This window comes from Ursus americanus, chromosome 17, assembly GCF_024610735.1.
Source record: "Ursus americanus isolate L20-20 chromosome 17, mUrsAme1.1.p, whole genome shotgun sequence".
NCBI classification, from domain to species: Eukaryota; Metazoa; Chordata; class Mammalia; order Carnivora; family Ursidae; genus Ursus; species Ursus americanus.
The window spans coordinates 43,539,400-43,564,239 of record NC_142143.1 but is presented as its reverse complement, the minus strand read 5'-3'; the positions used below and the strand labels follow the sequence as shown (position 1 = coordinate 43,564,239).

Here is a 24,840-nt window from a genome sequence, read left to right as displayed (position 1 = left end):
CAGTATGTAAGGATCAAATTTTTAGTGAAAGTGGTAAAGAAAATATATCACTTGCTCCCTCCCTCAAGCATTAACTGAGTGATGTGTGGAAGCCATTTTCCTGGAGAAAGTGAAGGAAGTAGACAGCCAGGCTTCTTCCTAGAAGTTTGTGTGCATCATTTCAATCCAATTTAAGAATACAGAATGACTCTCAGGAAGAGGATATATAATTATTTCAAGGGATGCAGGGAGTGGGGGAAGTGGGAGGCAAAGGGACTCTTTAAAAGGGAAACTGGAATAGTAGATGTCTTTTTCATCAAGAGTCCTTTGAAAAGGTTAACTGGAATACGTGCCTTAGCAAAAGCTTCAGGTACCTAACACCAAACAGAAGAGAGCTGCTGCAGCGTTTGCTTTTGGAAGTCACCATGTGGGGCCAGTGTATATTTGTTGGTCTGGTCGGTGTCTGTGGACTTGGTTGCCTCAAGCTTGCCCTACAGCCCGAACTGTTGCAAGAGTGGTGTACTACCAGTAGTGACCTGAAGATGGCAGCATTGGGCGACCTATGTCGTTTTCCTAAGCACGTGCGCTGCCTGGTACATTCTGCAGCGCTGCTCCAGCAGTGTTTGGATTTCAGATTGTCACTCAGACTTTTTTCTGCTTAATGACTGTATGTATGTAAATGATTCTGCTTTTCTTCTGTGGAAGAGGTCTGATCTATCACTCCTGTTTGGGTTTTCAGCTAATGATTATATGTAATTATATTCAAATAAAATATTTATAAATAATTACATATAATTAGTGCTATGTAAAATTCGGAATTCATGAACATCAGCTTTGATGAAAGGTACCTTTCAATTTGGGAGGTGATAGTCTTAGTATTATTTGTTTCTGTTTGAAAGACATTAGTGGCCAAGAATCTGCAATCTGCAATTGTGTTTTACAGGTGTTCTTGTAACGTTCGGGTTCTTTTTAGTGGTTTTTTTTTTTTTTTTTTTGGTTTTTGTTTTGTTTTACTCATAAGTAGGATATTTATTTGGTAAATCTCTAGGGAATATATTATAGATCCACATCTGGAGAGCACTCTGAGGAAAACAAATTATATTTTCTTAAAATTTTGGGACGCAATTAGTTATCTTTGCATTCCAAAAGGTCTCCCAGGGGTCATCCAGTCCAACTCTAAGCAGGCTTTGCATTTAAAACCAGGCAAAAGAAAGGTGCAGTTGTCCCAGCTTCCCATCAGTGATCATGCCCAGGGCCCCTCTGTCTTGTGAGATCTCCGCTAGTCTTGAAAACAGAGGAGAATCGTCCTGAGCACGTCTGTAATTCAAATTTTGCCAACACCTGAGGTTTGGGTACGTTTCGCCATTTCTCTTTATCCGTTAGCCGCACATGGAGCTGCAAATGGAAAACCATCTTAAAGTCAAAGGTCTAATTCTTTGGGGAGAGGAGGCTGTAGAAGTAGCGTGTAGGCTTCCCTTGGTTGAGGACAACAGGAAACCAAGGTAGATGGCGGGTGAGCAGATGGAGCTTTGTACGGTCAGAGTTTCTGGAAGGACTCCCGGACCAGGTATGGGGCCAGAGAGCATTCTGAGTGGTGGGAAGGAAGATGCGCAGTGGCTCTTTCCTCTGAGCTTGCCGGGATTCTAGAAGCACATGGACCGAAGACACACTGATAGATTTAACTTTGAACCTGTAGTTGAGTTGATGCAGACCTTTTTATTCCTGCTTTAGAATAGGATGGGAAGCCAAATCTATGTGAAGGCCGTGTGTGGGGCACACCAGACTTTCTCAGGGGCTCTCAGCCTGTCTTGCTTTAGATCATTGCGTACGTGCCGACGGAGCATAAGGAAAATTAAAAATGCTCTTAACAGGCTGACCTGAATGCTCCTGTAGCTGGTTCCATATCTGTATTTTGGAGGCTTTTGAACATGACAGCTCTCTCTTGAGCGCTCTCTCTCTCTCTCTCTCTTTTTTTTTTTTTTACAAACTCTTCTGTATTTAATGTTAAGGCTCCAAGGATTTTTACCTCATGCGCTGTAAATGCAACATAAATTAGGGAAATCAGCCAAAAACACACTAAGAAGATGCCATGAGATCCTAGTTTTCCTGTTGTAGACTTTTATTTCTCCATTTTTGGTTGTAAGGGAGAATCATACATCAATCAATCTTTTACCTAAAAACTTTAAAACATGACAGATGTCGAGCTCTTTAAAATTCGGAGCTCTAGATCTCTTAAATATCATCATCTAGACTGGTCCTGGGTAAATCACTTTATCTCCTTAAACTTGAGTTTTTCTTTTGGTGAAACGGGAGGCTGAACTTCCAGGACTCTTGTTCTTTGATGATACAATCACTTCTCTTCATTGTGCCTAGGACTGTGCAAAATTTTTTGGAGGACAGGGGTGCCTACGGGGCTCTGTCAGTTAAACGTCCGACTCTTGATCCCAGCTCAGGTCTTGATCTCAGGGTTGTGAATTCAAGCCCCGTGCTGGGCTACTCACTGGGCATGAAGCTTACTTAAAAAAAATTAAAAAGTATACACACACACACATATATGTATATATATACATTTTTTTTTTTTTGAGAATGGACTTGAGGGCTGTATTTTACCTTTTCTACACATACTCAGATCTCTTATTTTGGTTCTTCTCCTGAGGTCTCTGTGACACTGACTTCTCCCCATCCCCTGCTCCCCCTGGCCCAAGTTCCTTTCTAAGTCACTCGCCTCCTAGCTCCTAGCTGCTTGCTTGCCTCTGCCTCCTGACTGGTCTCTCGCTTCTACTCTGGCCCCGCTGACAGTCTGTTCTTTACCCAGCACCAGCACAGTCTTTTGAAACGAAATCAGAACATGTCTGTCTCTTGCCTAAAACCCCTCCCATGACTTCCCACTGCCCTTGGAAATACAAATCCGTTCCTGCCTTTGCACCTGCCTCCTCTGCTGGGAACGCTCTTTCCCTAAGATCTTGCACAAAGGGCTGCTTTTCAAGTGGGTTGCAGCTTAAATATCACTCCCTCAGAGAGGCCTTCCCTGACCACGCTGTCTAAAACAGCCACCTCTTCTGCTTAATACCTGACACGTTACGTGGATTTATTATTTATATAGCATATTCCACCTGCAATTACCCTGTATATCGATTGTTGTTGTTGTTACATCTCATCCCAGTAGCAAATATGCTTCATGGGATTAAGGACTTTGTTGCCTTGTTCATTGCATATCCTTAGCAGCTAAAGCAGATTCTTGGATATAATAGGTGCTTCAAGGAGGGTTTATAGAACGAACGAATGAATGAATGAATGTCATAGGTAGAAAAACTTACATGCCAGAGAGGTTACGGTCACAGAGCTAATTAGAAGCAGGGCCAAAGGAAACATGAACAGACATTTCTCCAAAGAAGATATACAAATGGCCAACAGACACATGAAAAACCTCTCAACATCACCTGGCATCAGGGAAATACAGATCAAAACCACAATGAGATACCACCTCACACAGTCAGAATGGCTAAAGTTAACAAGGCAGGAATTGACGGATGTTGGCGAGGATGCGGAGAAAGGGGAACCCTCCTACACTGTTGGTGGAATGCAAGCTGGTGTAGAGAGTCTGGAAAACAGTATGAAGTTTCCTCAAAAAGTTAAAATAGAGCTACCCTAGTACCCAGCAATTGTACTACTAGGTATATACCTGAGGGATACAAACATAGTGATTCGAAGGGGCACCTTTACCCCAATGCTTATAGCAGCCATGTTCACAATAGCCAAACTATGGAAAGAGCCCGGATGTCCATTGACAGATACATGGCTGAAGAAGATGTGGTATATACACCTATAATGAAATATTACTCAGCCATCAAAAAGAATGAAATCTTACCATTTGCAAAACAACATGGGTAGAACTAGAGGGTATTATGCTAAGTGAAATAAGTCAGTCAGAGAAAGACAAATGTCATATGATCTCACTCATAGGTGGAATTTAAGAAACAAAGTAGAAGAACATAAGGGAAGGGAGGGAAAAATAAAATAAGACGAAATTAGAGAGGTAGACAAACTGTAAGAGACTCTTAACTATAGGGAACAAGCTGAGGGTTGCTGGAGGGGAGGTGAATGGGGGGATGGGGTCACTGGCTGATGGGCATTAAGGAAGGCATGTGATGTAATGAACACTGGGTGTTATATGTAACTGATGAATCGCTGAACTCTACACCTGAAACTAATAATACACTGTATGTTAACTAATTGATTAAAAAAAAAAAAGCAGGGCAAGACTAGCACTCAGGCCCCCTCATGTGTTTCTTCCCTCCAGGTCACACTACCACACAGCAAGCCTGACTTAGACATAATTCTCTTGTTCACTATTTATTCTCCAACTATTGAGCTGTTATTATGTTTCAGACACTATTCTATAGCAGTGATTATTAAGCAGAAGTGATGTTGGTCCCCTGGGAACATTTTTCAATGTCTAGATACATTTTTAGCTGTTACAAGTGGGGTGGGGGGTGCTACTGGCATCTTGTTGGTGGGGGTCAGGGATGCTGCCCTCTGTATGTCCTATAATGCACAGGACAGCCTCCCACAGTAAAGAATTGTCCAGCCCGAGATGTTGACGGTGCTGAGGCTGGGGACCCCTGTTGCCAATGAGCGGATGCCTGCTCTCGTGGAGTTTACAGTTTGGGGCGGGGAGACAGAGGACAGTGTGTATCATACGTAAGGAAATTAAAGACCATGTTGGAAAGATGGTATGATGGAGAAGAAAGAAAAGCAGAACAGAGTAAGCAGGAGGGCTGGTGGGCATTGTGGGTGATGGTGGGGGTAGGAAGGACTCTAATTTTACCCTTTTGGGGGAAGTGAATCGGGAAAGGAAGTTTTGCCGCGGGAGGTTGAGCTCCATGACCCGCAAGGACCAGTCCTTTGGGTTCAGCCCACTCAACGTCACGGACCATCCTCGCATGTAAAAAGTATAAAACCCTTCCGAACCAGGGGACATCGCAACCTCCAAATGAAAATAGAGCAAACTGCCGTGGGCTAGAAATAATTATCATTTTCCACTTTTCAGGGGTGTTTGAATTCTTCTTTCTCGACGGTGTCAGGGCTCTGTCATCACTCACGCAGGGCAGTGTTAATTCGATGCAGTTTGTGTTGCTCATTGTCAACTTCTCACTCTCCTCTCGGAGCAAGACTAGTGTGATTCAGCCTCTCGCAAGAGCATCCTGGGGTTTTTGGTTATACAGAGGTTTCTGTCTGTCTAGGTCGGTTTCCTAAAATCAACAGACACAGTTATAGATTTCAGTGTCTTGGGAAAGCTGTAGTTACTGATGCTGGTGAAACTCAGTCAAGGAAATGGTTCTTACTCTACATTTTTTTACATACACACACACATGTGTCTACGTGTGTAGCCTATGTGGAGATATATGTAAGATCTTGCTAAAAAATCATACTAAAATTGTGGTTTTGGTAATTTGGTAAGCACGTACTTGCTCTTTTGGTCTCACTCTTGTTTCTTTACCACGGTTCTTTAAGCATTGGCACCTAGTAGGTAATCTCCAAATGCTTGTCGAATGAATAAACAAACTGCAAAAATCAGTTTGGGATGACTGGGTTCCGAGTTATTTTTCCACATCTGCAAGAACTTTCTTATGTCTGCTGAAACACAACTTGGTAAACACAGTGGCATAGTCCTTTTTTTTTTTTTTTTAAGATTTATTTATTTATTTGAGAGAGAGAGAGATGGGGCGGGGGAGTGGCAGAGGGAGAGACTATCCAAGCAGACTCCTGCTGAGCGTGGAGCCCAGTGCACTGCTTGATCCCAGGAGACCCATAGGATCACGACCAGAGCCAAAACCAAGACTGAGCCCCCCGGTGCTCCAACAGTAGCATATTCTTACGGTGTTATGACTATGACATATTCATTCATTTCTAAGTCTGTTTTTTTTTTAATTTTAAAAATTACTGCCATGGATGTGATTTGACTTACAGGGTTTCTGAATCTGCTAAGCATAAAACTCTTAGTAGTTAATACCTTTTCCATAGACCTTTAACCTAGGGAGGGATTATTAAGCAAGGGAATAGATTTCAATGAATGTTCTTCATTCCAACGTGTTTAAATTGACAGTGTTGAAGAAACGATGCCCAGTGTACCATTTTGTTTTGGGTGCCATTTTATTCTATGGAAGAACTATTTGACTAGGTCACTGGATGTGGGTCCATGTTGTTTTTTTTTTTTTTTTCCAGTGCTATTTCTTCACAATCGAGTTTGGCCTTTGCAAGCAAGAAGGGCAACTGCGGGCATATGGAGCAGGACTCCTTTCCTCCATTGGAGAATTAAAGGTATGAAGCTGTGAATGAAAATATCTTTCCCAGGCAAACTGGTTCAAGGTCATGGAAATATTGATTTCTTTGTCTGAGCAGTTCTAGTCGTAGGTACCCCATAAATATTTAATACAGAGGATTTGGCACCTCAGATGTGGGTGCTGACCTAACTTTTTGCACTTCTGAAAAATGGGTCATGCCTTTCTGGGTTTGTCGTGTGACTCAAATGGTTGAGCAGCCATGTGCACAGATCAGCAGGGATGACAAATGTATGCTCAAATGTTGGCTAACATACGATTGGCCTAAATTTAGTGCTGCAAAGTGGGCAGCAAGATAGCAGCGATCCTCCTGGTTGAAATTTCCTTGTAAGGATAGCTTGGCTATTTTCATTTCTGTTATCCCCATGGCTCCCATGGACACCGTAGAATTTACTCCTCAAAGGGGAATTTGAGGTTATTTTAGCTTCTTCAAAATCAATGTGTATTAAAACATTAAAAAACCCTAAATAAACCTACATTCAGAGAGGTAGCTAACATGTGTAGTGATGCCTTAAGGAATGCTATTTTTTTTTTTGTCTTAAAATACAGTAAAATGGTCATTTATGCAGAAATGTTGGGGCCTGGATCATTTGATCATTTAAATATCCTGGTTACTTAAGAATTGCTATCTGTACCGCTGGAGGATAGCAGGTTTTGATGAATTTGGAATGCAGTGTGATGTATGATCTGGAAATGGTACTGAAGATCATTTGATCTTTCTTTGATTACCCAGACTAATCAGGATTGTTGACTGCCCTAAGATTGTTATTTGGGGTATTGATTATCCTTATACAATGCAGTTGGGAAATAGATGATTATTGGAACTTTTGGGTTGTTTATATTCTTGAAAGGTACAGTGTAACTATAGTCTTATTGAGTATTCACTTTATGATTCCATTCATTCATTCATTCATTAATTCCTCAAACATTTGATTGAGTACCTACTATGTGCCATGTACTGTGCCCGTCATTGAGGATATAAATAATGAAGAAGAAGAAGAAGAAGAAGAAGAGGAAGAAGAAGGAGGAGGAGGAGGAGGAGGATGGAAAAGGAGAAGGAGGAAGAGGAGAGGGGAGGAGGGGGAGGCGGAGGCGGAGGAGAAGGAGAACAACAACATAACGGCAACCTCAGTGGACACTTAAGGAGACCTCAATTAGTGTTATAGGTGCTTTAAACATATTAACTCACTTATTTCTCATAACAACCCAGTGAGATAAGCAGTATTATTATCACAGATGAGAAAACTGAAGCATGAAGACGTTGAGGAGCTTGCCCAAGGTCACACAGCTACTAAGTGTTGGACCCAAGTCCAGTTGGCTGAGGCTGCAGGATTCCAGCCCTTAACCAGCAGGCTGTACTGCCTGGGGTCCCTGTTATCAGAGGGTTTACATTCTAGTGCAAGGGATGAACAGCCAATCAGATAATGCAAAGTGTGACACATGGGCTTCGCACTTACTAGGTCATGCGGGGGAAGGCTCCTGATGAGGGCCTTGCTGCCCAAGCTGATTCTGGAGGAGTGGGAAGGATGAATGAGGAGAGGATGGGATGCTCAGGACCGCGAGCGGACAGCAGCGTGTGTGCTCTTGTCAAATCCTGGCCTGTTTAGGGAGCTGCCTGAGGCTCCAGGTGGCTGGGGTAGATGGTAACATTTCACGTGATAAAAGCCTGATGTAATGTGGTAATTTTTTTTTTTTTAAATGAAGTTCTCAACAACAAAAAGCCACTTGGGGTTAATTTCAGTACAGTGGCCAAAGCCCACAGCAAGAGCATGATGTCATATCCCTGTAAGACCCTTGCCTTCTGGAGAGCGCTTCTTGATTTCCATGAAGAAAGAATTAGAAAATGATTTAGCTCTTGGGCTACATCTATTTACATTCTCCTCAGAAGGTTTGTAAATTATACCAGAAACAAAAGAAACAAATCTCTCTCATTGCCCCAACTCTGGCAGGGTCCTCTAATCGAGTTAATGGGGCATGTGTAGGCAGCACTGGGGTGAATCTGTTGTTTTTGTTCCTATTGGTGTGGACAGAAACGTCTGGAAATGGAAATCAGCCAGGGCTATGTATACCAAAGGGCATTGTCTGCCGTGAATCTTGTTCTGGTCCATCACCTCTAGTCATTAGCATTCTTCCATTCTCAAATTTCTACACTCCAACATCCCAATGATTGCTACTTTGGACCATTTTTACAATTCAGAAATTCTTGCTATGAGAAGTATCTTCTGATTATACACAGGGAATACATAACACAGGATGCTTCCTATACCCGCTTCCCTCCCCTCATCTCTGCTGCACGCTGTGCAAATGTCCAGAACCCTCTCACAGCTTCTGAGTACTTCTGTCTAACTTTTGTTTGAATGGATATATGATAATCCTAAACGCAAGGTGGGGGGGTAACTTTTTTGATAGCGTTATAAAAATTCCTGTGTAAAACACGCTTACAATTTTGAAAGGAGTTACCTTTTGTAGTGAAATATCTCGTTTCAAACTGCAGCCCAAATGTAGGTCGCAGCTAAATTGTTGGAGGTTTTGGTATAGTCTTTATTACTTTTACGTAAATATCCACGACTCACCTTTTCTCCTTGAACAGAACACATTTTAAAATTTGTGCTTTAAGAGGCTAAATTTTCCTGGGTGTAGATGTTGTACTTCAGAGCTGGCCAAGTAGTCCCAAGGGTTTGGAGAATAACTTTCATTTTCCCTCTTACTCAATGCTTGTTTTTGACAACCTTTGGAGAGAGGAACAGAATAAATATGGAAAGGCTTGTACTAGCTACATCTGATAGCCACAGAGACTTCCTCTCTTCACCTCTCTAGTGGTTGCTCTCTCTTCTCTGTTCTGTGATGTACTTCCGGGAATTCCAGAAGTGTGTTTGGGTAGGCCTCTACCATACCTTCATCACTCTGGGAGCAGCTGATAATGAGCTAACTCATCTGGAAATCTGACTTTAAAAAAAGGTTGATAGTAGGGTAATCAGTTGCTGTTTACCCATGGTCAGCATGTGTCTTTCACACTTTTTCTACCTCAGAGTTGACCCTACTATATGTGTCTCATTTTTTAATTTATTATTCACTCATTCACTTATTCACTTGGCTCAACAAACCCACAATTAAAGGGCTAAGATTTCAAGGAACTTGGAGTCTCTAGTAGGGAAGTTCTACAAAAGTGGTTGATATGGGTCTCTGTCGAATCCAGATCTCATGGACAAGCAACAGTGAAGTTTGTTCACAGGTGGTGGTAAGGAAATGATTGCTAATTGATGAATTGGCTGAGTCTTATCCCAAAAAGTTAATCCATCTTAAAAGCAAAAAGGCAATTTCTCCTTTTTTTATGGGTAAAGTCCAATTCTTTATTTCCTTAAGGGCATGGATTAGATTTCTTTTGTAAACAGCTTTAGCACCTACCCCGTAGTAGTCACTGAAATAGTACAGGTAAATCCATCTGTTCTGTTTTCAGGTTTGGACAAAGCTGATGGTTTTAAAATTTTTGATTACTATTATTTTTTCATCTCTAGTTTTAGGATCTCCTTGCACAGTGACTTTATTGTACTGCTTTTTTTTTTTATAGCTTAATCAGCATTCACACAACAGACTTGTATTTATTACAATCATTTCTGTTTACTGCCACTTGTATCAACTCTGTCCAGTGGTCAGAATTCCCACCAGGCCTGTACAGGAGAGGCTGGAGGCACCTGTGGGTCCTGTCACCAGTGTGGCTAGAGTTAGGACTCACCGCGGCAGAGCTCCCCCACCTTACCCCTGCACAGATGCCCCCCCCCCCCACGCTCCTTTTCCTGAAACCAGCACAGTTAGTAAAGACAGAGTGAACTCTGGAGCATGGGGAGCTGGAAACAGGTCTTTGGCCTTCATGAAGAGATTGTTTGAAGAGGGAGTTTGTTCTCTCGCCCCTGCAGCTTATTCAAACTGATGAAACTTGCAACATCACTGATTAAAACAAAAAAAAGGTGCAATGCTGTTACCACTCAGTTGAGCAATAGGCATGTTGATGCCACTTTGTACATGGTTAGCAGGAGGGACATTTGAGGGAAGTTCAAACAAAATATCTACATTCATGCATAGGCACATATACAAATGTATATATTTGCTGTTCTGACGGGGGGAAAAGATGATTGCAGTGTGAATGTAGGAGTGTTTGCAAATTCTTATTCAGAATCTAGGGCCCACGCTACCTCTAAACCTGACTTCACACTTGAGTTTTTTCCTGGCATAAACCAGTCCTAACATAGAGGGTGAGGATCCCGGGATGTACGTGGAGAATAGTTGAGATGGTAACTCTGTGTCGGCAGAGACAGGTGGCTGGGAGGAAGGAAGATTTTAAATTGAACTTAGGGCAGGCACTGTTGTAGTCTAAAACCTGGAAGCCTCCTGGCTAGGGCCATGTTTCTTTCTGTGGGCTTCTGGACCCTGGGGGAGAAGAGCTGCCCCAGTGCTGAACGTGTGGCTGAATGCCTGTGTGCATCACCGCCAGACTGAACGGGCAGTAATCACTGTACACCGGGTACGCCCCATGTGCCAGGCACTTCGTATGTGTTACCTCGTTTAATTCTTTTTTTTTTTTTAAGACTTATTTATTTATTTTAGGTGGGGGGAGTACAATTGAGGGGAGGGGCAGAGGGAGGCGGAGAGAGGGAAAAGCAGCCTCCCTGTGGAGCACGGGGCTCCATGCGGGACTGGATCTCAACCCTGAGATATGACCTGAGCTGAAATCAAGACTCGGCCACTCAACTGACCGAGCCACTCAGGCACCCCTCATTTAATTCTTACCACAACCCTGGCTTGGAGATATTATTAGTATTGCCATTTTCCGGATGAATACTAGACTAGGCTTACAGAGGTGAAAAACTTGCTCAAAGTCATATAGAAACTTTAGATAACAATTGGGTTCTGGGCCACTTGATATTGAGAAAAGGTTTTTGTATTTAAAAGGCTAGCATGGCAAATAAGCCTTAATTTTGTGCACCAAAGCCAATTAATTGCCAGTGGCCCCCTCTGTTGGGAAGGGTGGGAAGGCTAGGCCTAGGGCCATGGGAAAGGCTGCCTAGGCCCATAAGAAAGGCTGCCACGGCCAGTTGTGCTGCCTGGGGCAGAGGGAGGAAATGCCAGGGAGCTCCGTGGATCTGCAGGCCCTTTGCAAATGATACAGTAAGGAGAGCTTTAGAATTCATGTCGATCAATCTTTTCAGTTTATCGAAGAGGAAACTCTGTCCCAACCTGGGGCAATTTCACTCCTTTGATATCATGCCTCTGGGACAACTATGTTTAGGACCCAGGCGTCACAGCTCCCAGTGCTGTGTACTGCTCTTTAGCACTCTGGGTAAATCCCAAATAGTCCTTTTAGGGAGCGTTTAGATGAGGGCAGGTGATTCTCAGGCTCTGCTGCACTTTTAAAATGGCTCAAGACTGAAAGACTGTCAGCGCCATTCTCTCAGCCTTATAGAGCCTCTGTCTGCCGAAGCTGGATGGATTCTTGCAGACTTCAGGGTATCAGACTGTTGACACTTCGGGAAGGAGTCACCACAGAGTTCCCTGGGGACATCAAACAGTGTGGCTCAATGTTTGTAGAGAAGCCACTGTGACCTAGAAGGGAGGGCTTGGAAGCTGCTCCCTCCAGCCGAGGCAGCTGAGAGAGAGACATGCACAGGAGTGGAGAACAAACTCAACAGGGCTTCACCCCCTGGGGCATCAGTGTAGACATGGACGCTGTCTCATAGCCTTGGGGCCACACTCCAGTGTTCAGAAACAGGGACCCTCACAGGCTGCGTGGGTATTCCTGGCAGACATCCCACAGAAGTGCTCCCTGTCAGGTAAATGAGACCACTTAGCGATGGGAGCACCACCTCATTTGTGGGCCTCACTCACCGGTTGTCCCCACTCCCCCGAACTCCAGGCTCTTGTCATTCTCCAGGCTAATACTGGGGTACCATTACCGCTTTGGTAAGGGCCACGGAGCAGCACTGGTCCGATACCCCATGGATGGAGAGGTCCCCCGTAGGTAATTCGCATATTGGACACAGCAGGCTCCTGAGGATAGACTGCCTTGTTGAGAGCTTGCAACAATCAGCTCCCGGTTTTTCCTTGGAATATCACATTAGGCAAGCGCGAAATGCATTGCCTGATGGTCTTGGCCTCAAGTTTTATGCTGCGAATCCACTGACCGTCCTTGAGGTCTGGGGCACAGCGCTCTGCCCTCTGGGCTCTTTCTTGGTCCACTCTCCTCCCCTTTACTAGTTAAAATGACTACGTGAGCTCATCTGAGTATCCAGTGGAATGTCACATGACAGTTCTTTCTAAAACGACACTGATTTCAGTCTCTGTTCCTGTATACACACACTCGGGAGGCCTCCTTTACACATGGTGGCCGCCAAGGCTGTTAATGGCCCATCAAAGCATTTCAGACCCAAGCAGTTGAGTTTCACCTCCTTCTTGTGCTTGTATTGACCCAGTGCTCAGCGGTATTGCCCTGCCTGAAGGAGCAGTGGTTTAAATGTTCTCACAGTGTGTCCGGCTACCGCTCTTCCCATGCCCCTGATTGTGAGGATGAGAAAATAGAAAGATCAAGGACACTGAGTCAGTCACTGTCCTTCCTTTCATATGTGCTGGTGGGGGAGCGCACACTTAGAACAACGTACTGAAGTCAAGCACGCCCTGAGTACGAGGCTGAGAAGAAAGCCGCTTCTAATTCTGAAAACCACAGCAAGTCAGTAGGAGGCCTGTTCTTTGCAGAGGAGCACCGGCTCTCCGAAAAGGACATTTGTTTCTCGAAACTGTGAAGTTGTTTTTAAAACGTGGACAGAATTATTAGTCATGTGGAACCCAAATCCCCTGATGTTCACTGCACTGGATTGAATCTAGCACAAATGCATTTGCAGGTGTAGTGACCTTCTGCTTCTAATGAAGTTGTTCTGTGGGCCAAAAAGAATGAGTTCATTCCCAGAGGCCCTCTGCGTTCCCTGATTCATACATGCATTGATGTGGACAATGCAACTTTGCGGGAAAGCAAATCACAGGCGGGATTAGGGCCGCGTGCCCTTTTTCAAACATGTTAGTCCTTTGGTCTGCAGTTGTATTTTCAAACTTAGGGAACCGCAGCCTTATTCACGGAAGGCTGCAAATCGTCCCATGCATTTTGAAATTGTTGGGGAATACGCCAAGAGTTGGAACAGGAAAGGTTTGCAGCATTCCTCCTGGTAACCGTAGCAGTCGACCTCTTGCACCGCAAGGTAGAAAAGTGCTTTGGGTGGAACCCGGAGGCTGGAATGCAGTGTCTTCAGAAATCATCCAGCCCAAACCTCTCATCTACAGTTAAGGAAACAGAGGCACAGAGAGGTGAAACACCATGGCAGGGTTACCCAGCGTGACAGCAGCAACATCTGGAGTGGAGCCCCTTTTCTCCCAGTTCAAGGCGGTTCCTGCTGCCCCTTCTGTCAGCCTGCCCCTCTCCTCGGCTCATTTACCCTTTAAGGAAAACAGGGACTCTAGAGGAGCGTTTCTCAAAATAGACTTCACAACCACGAGGGTTGGGTTGGAATCACCTCGGATGCCTGTAACATGCAGATTTCTGGGGTTTACCCAGACCTGCTAAATCAAGTTGAGGCCTGGGTATTTGCATTTTTTCACAAGCTTCTCAGTCATTCTTATGCACATGAGGTTTGAGAACCATTAGGGCCTATGAATAGGTAGGTGGCATGTGGCAGGAAGTGACCACTAACTTTTAGCATCACCGAATTTATTTTGAGAAGACAGTCATTCACTGTTCCTTGCTGTTCTCCGCGCCAGTCATGTAGTGAGTTGAATGGAGCTAATGATGGTTCAAAGAGTAATTACACTGGCTTCCCTGTTTTCCTAACGCCTGCTCTGTGCATAACTGTAACTATTAATATTAGTTCTTTTTGCCCACCTGGCAATATTTATCTGCAGTATTTTGCTCTGCTATACTTGCTGGAAGGGAAATGAATGCTTTGCAAGTATCCTTAAATATACAAGCCCAGTCCAGACTGTTGATACACAGTGCCTGGCCTCAAAATGTCTCGCAGTGAGGCCACAAATAGTTCAGTCAGAGTCCCAATTACCTTTCCACGCAGGTAATGATTACTTCTGCCATTTAAGTGAAATTTCAGTACATTGCTTATGGCAATAAATTGAGGGCCATATTTATGCTCTCTCCTTGCTTCTATTCATAGCATAGATTTAAAATTCCATTTCTTTGGGGATATAGCTCTGAACTGTCCTTCCATATGAATTTGTCTGATAATAAATAAAATAATACCATAATCTCATTTTCCCCCCTCGGCTTCTAACAGACTTGAACAAAAGCAAACAAAACCCCGAACACTCAATTTACCCTGCATATGGGAGAGTACCGTATTTCATGGCCGACTAGTAAGTGAGCAGTTCTGTAAAAATACTGAGCTGTGTTGTAGAAACGTGACATCATGGCACTTTGGAAGTCTCATTATGGACTTTAACGGGTTTTGTGGTATGTTTTGCAGCATGCTCTTTCTGACAAGGCATGTGTGAAAGCCTTTGACCCAAAGACAACTTGCTTACAGGAATGCCTTATCACCACTTTCCAGGAAGCCTACTTTGTTTCAGAAAGTTTTGAAGAAGCCAAAGAAAAGATGAGGTAGACTCGTTTTTCTTCCATCTCCAGAAAAATACCTTTTTATCTTTTCTGGCTCTGTTCCTTCCTTCTCTCTGTATCTCCTCTACCAATGAGAGTTGATCGCATATCCTTCTATCTCCGCTTATTTTGCAGGGACTTTGCAAAGTCAATCACCCGTCCCTTCTCCGTGTACTTCAATCCCTACACACAGAGTATTGAAATTCTGAAAGACACTCGGAGTATTGAAAACGTGGTGCAGGACCTTCGCAGTGATTTGAACACAGTGTGTGATGCTTTGAACAAAATGAACCAGTATCTGGGGATTTGATGCCTGGGACCAGTGTCATTACCAGCATGATCTTTTTGGGGCTTTGCAGCAATTTAGTCAATGTCATATAACACCGATAACTGTCTGTGTCATGGCTTGGCTAGTAAGCATGCAATTCTGTGTATCTCTATCTACTTGTAATTTACTGTGTTAATGTGTGAAACACCATAAGGAACCTGATGACAGATAACCGCTCATTGTTTGAAATATTGTAACCTATTTAAACGTCTTCAGTAGAATTGACATTCCTGCTTGGTGTCCTTAACCAAACTGCACCTATTTAAAATTTGTAACAAATAGCCCTCTTCTGATTCTAGCTTATTACTTTTTCCTTCTCAGATCTGAGTGTTGCCTCTGTGTTCATTAGATAAAATGAAAATAGCAGTGAAACTGTTTCTATAGTCTCAGTGTTTCCACAGCATTATTTGAGATAAACCCAGAATTGTGTGAAACCTCCTATCACATTAACAAAGGATTCAGTATTCTGTTTCAAAAAGGAAAACTAGCAAACACACTAGTTAGAATAGGGTTTAGATCGAGTATTTATACAATGTAAGAAAAGAGAATATCTTACAAATGCAACAGATAGGTGGCATTGACCGTGTAGAATCTGAGGGGTGGCATGCTTTCCAAAGAATTTTGGAAGAAAATACTTCCAGTGGGGCCATTAGGAAAGACTGAACGGTGGGCAAAAAAATCTTGGGACTACGAATTTTATGCCAGAAGAAAGTGAATTATCACGCTTGGGTGTTTAGCCCATTTCTTTTGGAGAACACTAATATCCTAGAGCTCTGATCTCAGAGATGTGGAAATTGAGTCTCAGAGAGGTTGATAAGCACAGCCAGCGTGCACTAACATTTACAGCCCATTGCATCCCACTTTCGGATTGCAAAGAAATTCAGCTTGGTGGATTTGTGTGTAGTCAGAGAAGGGAAACTAATACTTATCAAAACTAATGTGTATCACTAAATAGGATTTGGCTTGTGATCAAGGGCTGCCAGCGGTACAGCTGTCACCTCCCACAGCCCCAAACGAAGCTAGATCTCTCAGAGTTTGTCTGGTGTGCCCAACGTTTGGGCAGATTTGGGCAAACGGTAGTGATACATCACAAATCTCTGGTCATCTTTGCCGTAAGAGGTATCATCAGGTGATTAAGTGAACAAATAAAAAAGTGCTGAATGAGTGAATAAATTTCTTCCTCTGATTCTCTCAACAAACACAACCACTGTTCCTCTCACTCTCCTTTCGTCATACAGAATACTGGGTGGAGGAAAGAGGGGCTGGGAAAAAGTAGAGAAGAAAAAGATGACCAGATGATTTTTAAGTTAACAGTTCTAAAATATTTACATATGCAATTTCTAAGATGTTTTGTTTACTAACAAATTGCATGTAATTTCAAACTCATTGATACTCACATGGGCCCATTTTGAGTCAGAAATTTTTGGACTAGGTATATTAGGGAAGAACATGAAAAAGAGTGAAAATGTGTGTTAGAGAGAGGTAAAATGAAAATAAATCAGAGGTTTGAATAGTGGTTCCTTAACTACTGAGAACCTTTCATTTCTGAAGGATTCTCAGAACAACTGAGCTTTGGAAAGGGATTTGGTAGACAGAATGTGAGTCATGCAACTTAAATGCTATTTTAGATGAAAGAGATAGTGCCTCGAAAAATTATTGGTGGTAGAGAAGTGATGAGCTAGCTGAACCAAAAGGATCTAGAATGATCCAGTAGGTGTAGATTTCAATAATTTTATAGGTCCCCGAATACATAGTTTCTTATATCTTGTTTTGCTAGATATAGATGACCCTGAGTAATTATTTACTTATAAATACTAATCTAGAACAGTAGCCCAGAACAAGAAATCCAGAAGTTTCCCGAACTTGTTGCTGAATTTTCTCAAAGAAGAAAATTGGCTAAGAAACTCTTAATGTCTGCCTTTTGTGGTGTTTTCATAATTTGGTGTTGCTTTACCCACCCTTAAAAAATAGCCGTAAGTAACCATCAGGTTTTTCCCTTCTAGCCCCATGAAGGGGGAGGTTTTCAGTTAAGTGGACTGAAACAAGAATTATATTTAATTGTAAACAAATTCCCTCAACAAAAATAACATTTGAGCTGTCTTCTGATTTGGCTTACAGTGGCATCTTCAGTTTTTTTTTTTAATATGCGCAAAATCTGTGTTTCAAAAATAGAAGCGTTGCAAAGTAAATAGGCTTTCCCACAGACCTTATATAGGTACCATACACGGTGGAGGAATTACTTGATTCTTTCCAGATTTGTTCTCCATTTGGAATAGCAGTAATGATGGTTTTCACCGTGTGAAACAATGGAACCATGGTTTTCATTTGTTGCGAGCATTTAACACACAAATGCCATTACGACTAATGGTGGGAAAAATCCTATAAAATTTAATAGCCATCATAGGAAAAGTGCTGGCAGAAAAAGTCCCCAAATGGAAATAGTACAACAAGATAATCACAGCTAGCTTCTCATCATATTTGATACCTGCTTTGTGTAATCATTTGTCTCCATTATGACTCATGACTTAAAGCTAAATTAAATAGAATCGAGGACAATTATAAATTTGAACACACTTGTTCACTGTTGTCTCATTGTGAATTGCTACTTTATTTTGACTTTGCTCCTAACTTCTATAACCAGCTCATCAGAAATCAACAAGAGATTCCTAGTAAGACCAGGTTTTTACGCATCACAGATTAGCAAAAGACAGAATCTCATTAGTCCAGTTTTTTTTTTTTTAAGCATTTTTGTCTGTTACGAGTTAGGGTCAGGCAGTATTCTTGGATGATCAGTTTATTTGGCATAATGAGAGCTCAATAGATTTTTCATAAATTGCATCTTTTTTTTAAAAGATTTATTTAAGAGTGAGAAAGAGAGAGAGAACATGGGCAGGGGGAGGGGCAGAGGGAGAAGCTGACTCCCCGCTGAGCAGGGAGCCCGATGAGGGACTCAATCCCAGGACCCCAGGATCATGACCTGAGCCGAAGGCAGACACTTAACCAACTAAACCATCCAGGCGCCCCATAAATTACGTGTTTTAAAGTAGGGAACTTTGACCCAAGATTAATTTTTTTTTTACATTGATGGTAAAGGTTGTGGAACTTGGGTTTCTGGCTTAGTCTCATTTATTTACTGTGTAATTTAGAAATGATGCTTTATGGGGATGATATATCTGTGTGTGTCTTACTTGCACATAGTAAATGGGCCTGTGCCTAATGAATGTAAAGTACTGCAACATTTACCAACATGAAAAGTCTAAAATGAAAAACAGTGTGCTTTAACGTGGAAGCAAATAGAAATACAACGTTTCATTTTCAAATGGAGTCATGGCTCACATCATCTCATTTTCTTCATTGGAGAAAGAAAACATTAACACACGATGTAGTTGTCCTCCAATTCATTTGATCTAATTTTCAACTTCTAAAGAATCAAGCACTGATGCTTACTCTCATGAACCTTGTCTTACTTATAATGAAAAAGAAAGCAGCCCAGAGTTTTCTAGTGTGTCTGAGGGTTTTTTTCCCTTCTTTTTTTCTTCTTCTTCAATTTCCAAAGACATTCTCTTATTTTGGGAAATGATTCTTATGCAGATTGCCATAGTCTGGGAAGAGGCAAGGGAATTAATGGTGAGATGCTGCTTCTTCTGATATTAGATTTGCATGTGTTCAAAATAAACCAGTTCTGGAACATGAATGGTGATTCTTTATAATATGACTTGGGGTCTCAAAACATTTATTCAGTGGCTTAGACCATATCGGGGACTGTATGACATTCTTTTCTAGACACTGAGGATATAGTGGTAAATAAGGCAGAGAAGTTTATGCCCCCTTTGAACTTACATTCTGGTGAACAGATACAGTCAAAAAAACAGATTATTTGAGACCATGGCAGATTTTATGAAGAAAATAACTGGAGGGATAAGGAGCAATGGGAAGGGGGAAGGAGTAAGGTGGCCAGGGAAAGCCTTTCTGAGCAGATGGCGTTTGACTAGGAACCATGGGATGAGAAGAAGCCAGGCCTGAAGAAACCCATGGAAAGAGTGTTTCTGGAAGAGGGGACAGTAAGATCAAAGCCACTGGAAGGCTTTAGAGGAAGGACAAGAGGGTAGCCTGGGAGGCAAGGATGAGATAATACAGGGTTCCAGAGGGGCTCAGGTATGGGTTTTTTTTTTTTTAAAGATTTATTTATTTGAGAGAGCGAGAGAGAAAGAGAGAGAGAGAACAAGTAGTAGGAGGGGCAGAGGGAGAGGGAGAGAATCCTAAGCAAACTCTCTGCTGAGTGCGGAGCCCAACACGGAGCTCATCTCATGACGCTGAGACCGCGACCTGAGGTAGAAACCAAGAGTGGGCTGCTTACCAGACGATGGCACCCAGGTACCCCGAAAGGGTCAGGTATGTTCTAAATGGGGTGGAAAGTCACTGGAGAACTATAGCAAGACGGTGACAAGATCTGATTTACGTTTAAGAGGTTACTCAGACTGCAGTGTGGAAATGAATTGAAGGGGGGGGACCCCCGGGTGGCTCAGTCGGTTAAGCGTCTGCCTTCGGCTCAGGTCATGATCCCAGGGTCCTGGGATCGAGTTCTGCATTGGGCTCCTTGCTTAGCGGGGAGCCTGCGTCTCCCTCTGCCTGCAGCTCCCCCTGCTTGTGCTGTCTCTCTCTCTCTCTCTCTGACAAATTAAAAAAAAAAAAAAAAGAATTGAAGGGGGATGGGAGGGTGGGGTCAAATTAATTAGGAGGCCATTGCAATACAGTATCTTGCTGGATCATGTGGACATTATTAAAGCTAGTTGTAATTAAGTAAGTTATTAAATTAAGTGGGTGGATTAGAACTGTCAGATGAAAAGTGAGGAGACTGGAATAACTGGTACCTGGGTTATCATCTGACCAGAGAAGCAGATATCCAATGATATCCTGTGTCCTTTGCAAATACTTAAAGCTTCTTTGGACAAAGCAACATCATGTTAAACTTTCCCTGGCCAGCTTTTAAGGATAAAAAGCCCTGGGATTTTTTTTCCTTGTGACTCACAAATATTAACTGCATAAGTAAAAATGAAGTGGAAAATGAGGCATTACTGGTGACCACTGGTGGTACTGACATTTAGGATAATTCTGGACAAAAAAGCTCCCTCACTTCCAGGCACACTGAAGAGCTGTGCTCACCGTGCCACCCAGCCATTTCTGTGGGAATGGACCCTTAAGTGTAAGTGAATCAGTTGTCTATTTCCTTTCGTCTTGCTGCCTTCCAGCTCCCCAGGTGCATATTTCAGATACCCCAGAAAGGTTCACTTACTGTGATTTCTTCCTCTCCCCAAGAAGGATGGGTCTGGTGCAGCAGCTGGGTGTGTATTTCCTTCTCGGGGAAGATCTTGTGAGCCTGACGTTCAACCTAAGGGCATCTGTGGTTATGGTGCCTGCAAACAGCATTCTCATAATCCAGTCTGGATACAGTTTTTATAACTGAACAACGAAAACATCTGACAGATGTGGGTAGGGTAATTTGAAAGATTGTGGCACAAAGAAATCAAGTTCATTTTCTGTCAAAATCAAATCTTTAAAAAAGATGCAAACCTAACCCTCATTTTTAGGTCGAGAAAGATAATATTAATTATAGGAAGGTGGTGGGAATTTCCTGGTACCTCCTTCACTCCTTGCAGATCCCTTGCAGTCTCTTTACTTTTTAGTTTGTTAATTTTCATGGAACTAGCAAGATGCTGATTCAGTAGGTCTATTATTCCCAAAGGGCTGAAAACCACTGAACACATCTAATGTACAGCTTGCCCAATTTCAGTGAACAGCTAACTTCACAGACGTTAATGAGGCCAATTATTGGCAAGTGAATCTGAAGTGAAGAACACATTAGGTTTGCCACTATAGCAGTTATTTGTTATTGGGATTGATTGAGGCAAACTTCCTTTTGATCATTACATCTGATTGATCACGGCACATGGCATTATGAAAGAATGAGGTCCCCAAATCAGATAGGTACTCGGAAGAAAAATCTCTACCTTGCAAGGGCGGAACATGTTCCCCTATCCATTTCAGTGAGAAAGCCTAGCCATTAAGTTGGAATGGATCCTAATTAGCCTCCTCACAAATCTCTAGAACTTTTTGGTCTTTCCTGTTGAGCAGAATTTAAAAGAAGCCGAAATTCCTCCCTTTCCCATGTACAGTCAATATCAAAGAAAATAACTTGCAGGGTAATACTGACTGCTGAAAACCAGTGCCGACATAGAAATCCTGATTGGAAGTGGCATTGGAAAGTATAATTTGATTCACCCAGCCAAATGATTACTGCAAATACGGATCATCAGCACAGCCCACTCCAGCACGTTTGATTGGTGATCAGCTGACAGCTAATTGCCAGGAGGAGTTGGCCTCTGGAGCTTCTGCCTGGGAACAGAGGGAAAAATCCCCACGACTCCTGCGTAGCCTGGACAGAGGGTTTTCTGTGTTGGAACTACGCCTTTGAGCGTGGTTGTCGTTCTACTGACATAGGCCAGCTGCTGTTTGCCTCTCACCTACCAGTAACTGTGACTCCCCGCTTTCCTTTTGTGAACACCTCCCATGCTTTGTTCATACCTTGGGTAAAGCGGATTCTCCCAGTTCCAGGGATGGGCTGACCGCCTAGGCTTGGTCAGTGAGATACAGTATAGCAACTGGTGCAGGAGTGGGTCACGCCTGGAGGGGGGCCAATTAAAGTCAAACCCTGGCAGAGGTGGGTCACGCCCAGAGGTGGGCCAATTAAAGTCAAACCCTGTTTTTTTCCGGAACCTTTGCGGAAAGAGGCGTGCTGCTTTCTTCTGTGACCGGGAAGTGGTAGTTTTTGAGTCTGGAATTTCTAGGAGCCACCGTGTGGGGAATGTAGGACCAAAGAGCAAGAGATAGAGACGAAGCCTTAATGCCATTGTCAAGCTCCTGGATTTAGTTGTGCCTGAAGCTCGAGGTACCTTTGGACTTTCCAGGTAGGTCTGTGAGCTAATACATGGCCTCTCCTCCCTTGCTCTCATTTCCTGCTGCTGCCACTGGCTCCAAAAAGCACCAACGCCCAGTCTAAAAGCACAAAAGGAGTGGCAAGAGATTTTAGACTTGCTTTTTTCACAGTTTTCCTCTTGGTTTTGGAAATCACAACTTCCTGAAGAAGTACTATTTATATGCTTCTGGTTTAGTCCATGCCATAGAAGTCCGGGATGTCCGACCTGTTTATCCCCCTCTAATGCTGGGAACGGTATGACTTCCAGTAAGATTCGGCCAGCAGCAGAATTGCTCAGTGCAAGTGTTTAATTGGGTTCTAGGTGACCACTTGAGATTTGATCCATAGGCCACTGATTTGTTCCGTGGAGAGAGAATATCGCGGCAAATTAAACTGAAGATACTGGGATAAGACTTTTTTGTACCGGGTTTTTTTTTGTTTTTTTTTTTGGTTTGTATTTTGTTTTGTTTTGTTTTTGTCGTTGTTCTTGTTTTTACTATAACTGTTAGGAGGATCTGGTTTGCAGTAGAATTGAGCAGCTCTAAACAAAAATTCTCAGAGTATGGTAGGAGAACACGGGCTCTGGAATCAGGTAAATGGAAGTACACGGTCTGATTTTTCTGCTTACTAGCTGGGTGGTCTCTATGGACATATTGACACTTTCTTAGCTTCAGTTTTGTTTTCTGTAAATGGGAATGAGAATATGTTGTTTACAGAATTATCATGAAAATTAATTTTATATATATGTCTAACCAAAAAAATTACTTCGCGAAGGTTAATTTCCTTCCCTTCTTGTTTTAAAATCAGCCCTTAAACATCTCCAGCTTTTCCCACACTTGGATGATGAAATCATTGTACCTTAATGGCCCAAAGAAGTACCATACCAGTGTTACGGGTCATTGTTTTCATTTCTGTGACTTTCCATACTTTCATTTGACTAGATTTTAATAGAACTGACTGAATCTCATTCAGACGTGAATCTGTAGGCTTGTGATCATTTGCATGATGGCCTTAAATCACTACCTGGAAATTCAAAAGCAATGGATACTCACTGATGCAGTGACCTCAGAGATGTTTTGCATTTCTCTCCGGACATCAAAATTTATATCTATGAAATAGGGATAAAAATATAAAAACCTGTTTAAATTAATGAAACAATATAAAAGGTTGGAACTTTCTGGAAGAAACACACTAAGCAGATCAAACTATTATTCATAGTTCATTGAATTATGGCAAGTTGGCTCTGGGCCAGTCTACAACTCTATCTCAGAAAAACTGAACCAGAGGGCAGAATGGTTGGTGGGTACATGTTCTAGTCACCAGTCCGTCTACTAAAAGGCAGGTCCAACCAACCTCTTCACTGTCAGAGGTACTGCATTCCCAAGGCTTCATTTCAGAGAGCAATTGCTTAGGGCTGTCTCTAAGGAAAATGAAGCCCTGGTCAGAGGGAACACATTCAGTTCAGAATATAAATGCATTTTATTTGTAAAGCAGGAAAGGGAGGTGCTAAGTGAAAAGAGGAAATTGGAATATTATGTATTGGGAGAGCAATTCCTTTCATCCTTGGAGCTAATGGACTGAACAGAAAGTGAACAATTTGTTTCGTGCGATGATTCGCTAACGCGAACCGACGAGGTTTCCATCTCGGAGACCCATTGCACGTTCAGCCGCTTGTTCTGTAGCCGGTAGCACAATTATCTGTCTATCTATCGCACTGCATAACCGGGATGGCTGAAATGTGTGTGAGGAGTAGCCGAAACTGCTGCAATCCTTCCTGTTGAAGGAAGGAGCGAGGGAAAGGCAATATGGAGTGTCTCCTACTTGCCTTAAAATAACCATCTGTTTCCTTTGTGATGTCCTCTTCCCTGGAGAATTCGCTTTCAAAAAATATTCTCATATGGGAAGGAGAACAGTAGCTGGATTCAGTTCTCCTTTGAGCTTTATTCTGGCATCCTTTTCATCTTGGTTTTAAATTAAACAACTTTGAATATAGCGCTCTTCCTAACCACCGGTGTAGACAGAGTCATTGTCCTTGTGGTGGTCTTTACTTGAGGACCGAGGTCAGGTGTGACAAAAACTGACATGTGGTGAGAAGGGATATTTGACGTGTGAACTGAAATGGAGCCTCCTTTCAGGAAGCATCGTAATCAAAAACCGATCAACTGTTAGCTTTAGCTTCCATTCCTGAATGGTTACTTCGTTGACATTTATTTTTGTATTATTCGTATCATTTGGGTTAGCTTGGCGAACGGTGGGGAGCTTTCTTACATTATGGCTCATGCAACCCAAGAGCAGGGGTGCAGTGGGCCTCCAAAAAGAGCTGGTAACTGGAAAGACTTTGGATTTGCTTTCTGTTTTCACCTTTGCCTTCTCTGCACATCTGTTTCATTCTGCTTTCCAGGACTCTTTTTTTTTTTTTTTTTTAGATTTTATTTATTTATTTGACACAGAGAGAGGGAACACAAGCAGGAGAAGGGGAGAGGAAGAAGCAGGCTCCCAGCATAGGAGCCTGATGATGGGGCTCGATCCCAGAACGCCAGGTCACGCCCTGAGCTGAAGGCAGACGCTTAACGACTGA

The 24,840-nt window shown here is 42.7% G+C and overlaps 1 protein-coding gene across 2 annotated transcripts in view; it reads left to right on the top strand.

Moving 5' to 3' along the window:
• Window positions 1-24,840, top strand: part of TPH2 (tryptophan hydroxylase 2) — a 318,850-nt gene that overhangs the window by 91,118 nt on the left and 202,892 nt on the right. Inside the window, exons 10-12 of one of the 2 annotated variants that reach the window (XM_087868923.1) lie at window positions 6,205-6,300; window positions 14,831-14,964; window positions 15,097-17,026. In XM_087868923.1, coding sequence (XP_087725049.1) covers window positions 6,205-6,300; window positions 14,831-14,964; window positions 15,097-15,271 — 405 coding nt within the window. In that variant the 3' untranslated portion in view covers window positions 15,272-17,026. Of the gene's footprint in view, window positions 1-6,204; window positions 6,301-14,830; window positions 14,965-15,096; window positions 17,027-24,840 lie in introns of those variants that run through there. The other variant, XR_015727189.1, reaches the window with a different exon arrangement.